This window comes from Aspergillus bombycis (assembly GCF_001792695.1).
Source record: "Aspergillus bombycis strain NRRL26010 chromosome Unknown contig00243, whole genome shotgun sequence".
Lineage (NCBI taxonomy): Eukaryota > Fungi > Ascomycota > Eurotiomycetes > Eurotiales > Aspergillaceae > Aspergillus > Aspergillus bombycis.
The window spans coordinates 2,778-8,379 of record NW_019170245.1 but is presented as its reverse complement, the minus strand read 5'-3'; the positions used below and the strand labels follow the sequence as shown (position 1 = coordinate 8,379).

The following is a 5,602-nucleotide window of genomic DNA, read 5'->3' as shown; positions in this document are numbered from 1 at the left end:
GCGCTCTTGCTTACCTGACATGTTTGTATGGTTGTAGAAGAAATCAACTGTGCCGCTCAACCTGGTCTAGATTTCTATATCCTGTTCTTATAACTGATACGATCCATTGGTCGCCCAATCACTACACTTGATAGCAAGTGAGCATTTAGCCCGTAGGTTTCTACGAAATACAAAGTACCCGCTTATGCAAAGGTTGTTTTTCCTGGAATCAAGTTAACGACCAACGCCTAATTTTAAGGCTATATCCTTGCATCTTCGTAGAATTCTACCAAGATACAGGGATTATGCGGGATCTTTATCGTAAACAGCTTAGCGTTGTTGGCTAGGGATGAGGTGCATAAGGTACCCACAATGTAAGATTGGTAAATTGAACTGGTACATTACCATGGGTAGTAAGTTGGCACTTACTGTAAAGGGAAAGATACGTACTCATGGAAACAACCATTATGGTCTATAGTTCAGAATGCCAGCAAGTTCAATTTGTCTGGGTTTTGGCGACCACCAATCGCCCCAAATCCTCTATTGATTACGGGCGTCCAGCAAACTATGGAGGTCAGGGTATCTGAGCGCCTGTCTATATATTACGCCGTATTGTTGCTTGCATGCCACCCAAAAAGATAATATAGGAAAACAAACGAAAGAACATCAGTTCATCCAGCTAAATCAAGCAATAGTTCATTCGAACGGTTAGAGACCTTTTCCCCTTATCTATGAACTGAAATCTAATTCTTGCACGGTAACTAGCACCATGTTTTACCCAAAGCTCTACGTCGTGTTCTATCGGCCACGTTATGGGAACTATCAGCATTGGGCCCTGTACGTCGACGAAGAAAGTAACGGTACCATCTTCGAGGTTACAGGCCAACATCCGAGTTTCCAACGAAACGTCGTTTACGCTCGCCCCGATAGTTCGAAGAGCTACCTCGACAAGCTGTACATTGGAACGCTCAGCCCCGATGACTTGAAGCGTGTGGCAAAGGCTGCGAAAGAGACAGGCGTGGACAACGACACACTGGAGTGGGATTGTCAGGATTATGTATTGGAGATGCTTAACATGTTGGAAGAGGAATTCATTTTGGAGAGTGATGACGAAGATTACCAAGTAGCGAGGGAAACATTGAAGGGAAGAAGGGGAGCGATGCTTTAGTAGATTGGATATATCCTCATTTCCATTACACAAGCCGCGTCTCTCTTACACGATCGAGGAGCCACCAATGGGAATAGGCTTTCGGGGATACACAGTCCGGTAGGAAAAGAAACCAATCATTGTCTTCGTATGGCGCTAAGCAGTTTGTACACCTAACCGCTTCGTAGTATTCAGGGTAGAAGCCGCTGTATTCCCAGTCAATAAGACCGGCTATAACCCACGTACCATCCTTCATTGTCACTGCAATATTGTTCGGTCGGAGGTCACCGTGTGTAAAAACAATTGCAGGTGAAGAAGGTGCGCTGATGGGCGGAGCCAGCTGGCGAAGTAATTTCACAAACACTTGACCCCCTTCATGAGATCCGGTGTAAAGGAAGTCCTCGAACTCGCTGGCGCTTAGGATAGGTGCTTCGCTGCGGCGCAGATGCCTTCTAATATCTTTGCATCCTTCTCCTCCTACCCCTCCAAGAGGTGCACCGGGGGTAAAGGGTATGGACCTTAGATCTAGTAGAATCGCGGCCAGTTGCTCCTTTATTGAAGTTTTCTGAGAGGAGTTCAGTATCGACCACACATCGGCAAGCATATTGGAGGAAATATGCGTCATAAAAACCAGCGAAATGTCGTTGACTCGCACAAGCCCAGAAGGTTCAGGCACTGGAACATTCGGCCTATGCTGCCGAAGATACTGTAGTGTTGTATACTCAGTATAATCATCCATATTCCTTATTACCTTCAGAACTATATTGTTTCCGCATTTTAAAACAATTTTGTGCCGAGCAAACGGGGCTTTCCAGATAACCTCGCTAGTGCGCATGATATCGAGCAACCGTTGGGAAAGTCGGACAGGAGAAACTTTGGTACCCCCTGGTGACAACAGCTCCAGTACCTCTTGCGATAATGGGTGCACTATTTCTGCCTGGATTGACGCATCGAAGGTCGTTCGAATATCTTCGTCATCACGGGAGGTTGTGTTGATGATAACATCGTCCACTTTGAAGCGCCATTAGAGACAAATTTCGAAAGTATGGACCCTTTATTACTTACCAGATTGTACAGTTTCGCGCATTTTTCCCAAGCGACCAGAATATGCTGAGGGTAGTTGTGTCGTTAAGTCTAATTCAGGGTCCATAGCAACGGCAGTTTGTAACTTTTTCAGGACATGGGCATTAAATCTTGCGGCTTTGGATTTACGGACACGTGACATGGTTCCGTCTTCCTGTCAATTAATGCGAGATCGGAGAACGTGATGTGCCAGGGAAGAAAAAGTTCAAATAAAGAAAATATATCTGAACGTAGGTTTGGCCGTGGTGAGGTTATGAATGATCAATCTTACACTCTATCGGAGCTCGGAATATGTTTATCCGGTATTATGCCCAGGGCGAAAAATGGAGAAACTAAAATTAGGTCAAAGCGGGTCATTCGTGGATCCATGGGAAGCGCAGGGCGGGGGCAACAATTTGAAGCCAGTGAGCGCGACGAACTTGACAATACACCTCCACAATTTTCTCGCTTCAACATAGGCAATGACGGATATCTTACCAGCACTAAACTCTATAAAAAATGCCCACGATGACGATATTCTTCGAAATCGGCAGCAAACCCTCCAAGTTCTTTCCAGGCTGGAAGAGGTCCTAGGAGAACAACAACCGAGAAGCAGAGTTAATGGCCAAAAGAATCCGGTCGACCCTTTGCATAGATGTGAAAGTGTACTACGCCTCGTACAGAAAAGGCTTCACAGCTTACAACATTATGCAGGAATGTCTGTCAAGGAAGCCGTTGCCAAAGCATCGCACAAAAATGAGGACCCCAGAATTGTTGACGTACAGATCTACTCTGGCGCTAAGGAAAAACCAGAATTCATGCGATTCCGCAGAGCTATGGCGATTCGGTCGATAAGCCTCGAGTACATGCAGTTTCAGCAAGACCAGATCGGTTTTTCTAGGGTAGATTTGCAAGCCATTGAGCTTTCAAGTGCTGCAGACCAAACACAACAGGGAACAATCGATCAATTCATTGCATTTAATCGATCGAGGGCGGACATTTTTAGTCGGAGAATAAAAGATGCACAGGTAGCAAAAATGATGATTAAAGACGGTACGAAAATGCTTGTCCTTGAGAGACTCTATGGGCACTGTGGGATTACCGCCGTCCTATGGCTCATACCAAGCTGGACGAAACTACGCTATCCAGATCTCCCCACTTTTCTCGAGCTCCTATGCCAGAACCCAGAATACCACCGTATCCATGCGACAGCAGAAGATCTTGTTGATTGGTATGACGAGTGTCAAACTTTATATGATGAAAACACCGCAGTCCAGCAGCTCGCTTCTCCTAGAGTCACCTCTCAGCCGATTCGGTTGCAACAGGCAACAACGAGGATAGTAAAGTATCAGAAGAATAGCACAGGGAAGGTAGCAAATAATAGAAAATCCAGATCTAGTACGCGCCCATTTCAACAAAGCAAGCATAGCTTTCACAAAACTCGACAGACAGGCCCAGCTGGTAGGTATATTTCTTTACCTTGGGACTACAAGATACTATGCCAACGCATGGGAGGCATTAATTGTTACTTTGATTTACATATTTACTGATATTTTTTACTAGTATTGCCTCCGATTAAAGAAAAAGCCCAGCGGGATACAAACTCTTCAGTGCAACAGCATCGAACAAACATAGGGGCGCCTAATTTCATAATGGACAGCGGCTTAGGTCCCCCATCAGCTGGTAGTCGTGCATCCCCTGTAACCGAAACTCAACAGATAACCGGAAAGCCAGACGTGTTCGACGCCGGAATGAACTCGTACTCGTTTATTCCAGAAACCCTCACTAATGGACACGCTGCGAATAACATGATACCCACAAACTATTCAGACGTGTTCGATGCTGGGCTTAACGCATACTCGTTCTCCCCCGGTACCTTGACCAACGCATTCGTTGCGAATAATCCAGTTACCCCGACTGGGGAGCCAGACGTGTTCGATGCTGGGCTTAACGCATACTCGTTCTCCCCCGGGACCTTGGCCAACGCATTCGTTGCGAACAACCCAGTCCCCACGATCGGGGAGCCAGACGTGTTCGACGCTGGAATGAGTGCTTACTCATTCCACCCAAGAGCATCAAATTTTACATCTACCGAAGGTAGCTCGAACCTTACAGGAAAAGGACAAGATGTCTTGGTTTCTGGCCAAATCGCTACCCCATTCTTTCCGGAAGGATCAATAAGTGAAGTCGTTGCGAGTGGTCACTTGCGTACATCTAGAGAACCAGAGGCCCCCGAAACTGGGCAACATGCATTCTCTTTCTGCCCTGGTAGCGTCGGTAACATGCCCCACAGCTGGCATGCTTGGGGAGAAGAACGATTTCGGGCTTAAAGTATTAGTTTCACTTTTGTTTACATAAGGGTATATTGTTCCGAACGTCCCAAGTAACATGTGTTAGTTTGCGTATAAGGAAGAGCAGCAGAGTCACCGTGAGGGCCAATCCATCTCTCAATTTAAATTTGGCTCTATCTATTCGGTATCTTCATTTATCCTTTTTGATACGTCATGTTTGCAAGTATAATTTGGCCTCCGCCGCTGAATCTAAGATTGCATCCACCATGAGTTATAAGAATCACGCCCCGTTTGCATTCGCCTATCGTTATGGTCTTTGTAGTGCCGTCTCTCTTTTCCACTTGTATGACTACCTGCGCCCGTATGTCAAATACTATAAAGACGCTCAACACTGTTGTTTTGCTGAAGGCAAAGTGTCCATCCCGACAGGAGCAGAGCTGAGGTTCCGTAGCCTTGGTAATTTCGTCCTTATCAAACAATAATCGAAAGTCATCGCTAAATATCTATGTATTCATCAGTTCAGTTTTTGCAAGAGTTATTAAAAGTATTGTCTCAAACTATACCTTCGGGAGGTATTCGGACTCGTATTGTCGATAGACCCTTTCCCAGCTAGCTGGAAATTTCAGACGAGATCTCGATTGTGTCAAGACCTCGACGTCACTGTTCTCGTCGAGGTCGTTCAAGGATGTCTCCACATACTGCTTGAACTCTTTCGAAGGATTTATCAGTGCAGCAATGTCAGTGTAAAACTTCGCCCCAGAAGCCATCGTGCGATTTGAAGGATGAGGTTGATTCTGGTTTCATTTCTGGTAGGCAGACTCATCATTAGTGGGGTTTTTAAAGTGGGGTCAATTTTCAATGTTGGGCTGCCATTGTGGCGGTTGCTAGGGTCGTATGACCAGAATAGTTTATTAACAGTCATTGTGTAAGCGTGGCTAGTAATGCATCCATGGCTATCTTTTGTGGCGGTGCCGAAACACAAATTCGCTAGATCACATGTCTGTAGACTCGTAAAGGGTCGACCATCCTGGATGACAGCGTGCAATAAGGATACTTCACTTTCTTTGGTGGATATTGCCTTCATCTCCTCTATCTTGCCGCTTTTATTCTTGTGTCATTGCTA

General features: G+C 45.7%; 3 protein-coding genes across 3 annotated transcripts; 2 read left to right on the top strand and 1 right to left on the bottom strand.

Moving 5' to 3' along the window:
• Positions 1–748: 748 nt before the first annotated feature.
• Positions 749–1,147, top strand: ABOM_012197 (uncharacterized protein; the record flags this gene model as incomplete). Its single annotated transcript, XM_022539325.1, has 1 exon — positions 749–1,147. One exon carries the CDS (start codon positions 749–751, stop codon positions 1,145–1,147), a length of 399 nt encoding a protein of 132 aa, XP_022382931.1.
• Positions 1,148–1,172: 25 nt separating this feature from the next.
• ABOM_012196 (aminoglycoside phosphotransferase family protein) lies at positions 1,173–2,351 on the bottom strand (the record flags this gene model as incomplete). Its single annotated transcript, XM_022539324.1, has 2 exons — positions 1,173–2,137; positions 2,192–2,351. 2 exons carry the CDS (start codon positions 2,349–2,351, stop codon positions 1,173–1,175), a joined length of 1,125 nt encoding a protein of 374 aa, XP_022382930.1.
• A 553-nt stretch (positions 2,352–2,904) lies between these two features.
• ABOM_012195 (uncharacterized protein) lies at positions 2,905–4,518 on the top strand (the record flags this gene model as incomplete). Its single annotated transcript, XM_022539323.1, has 2 exons — positions 2,905–3,649; positions 3,752–4,518. The coding sequence occupies 2 exons, from the start codon at positions 2,905–2,907 to the stop codon at positions 4,516–4,518; spliced, it is 1,512 nt and encodes a 503-aa protein (XP_022382933.1).
• Positions 4,519–5,602: the final 1,084 nt, after the last annotated feature.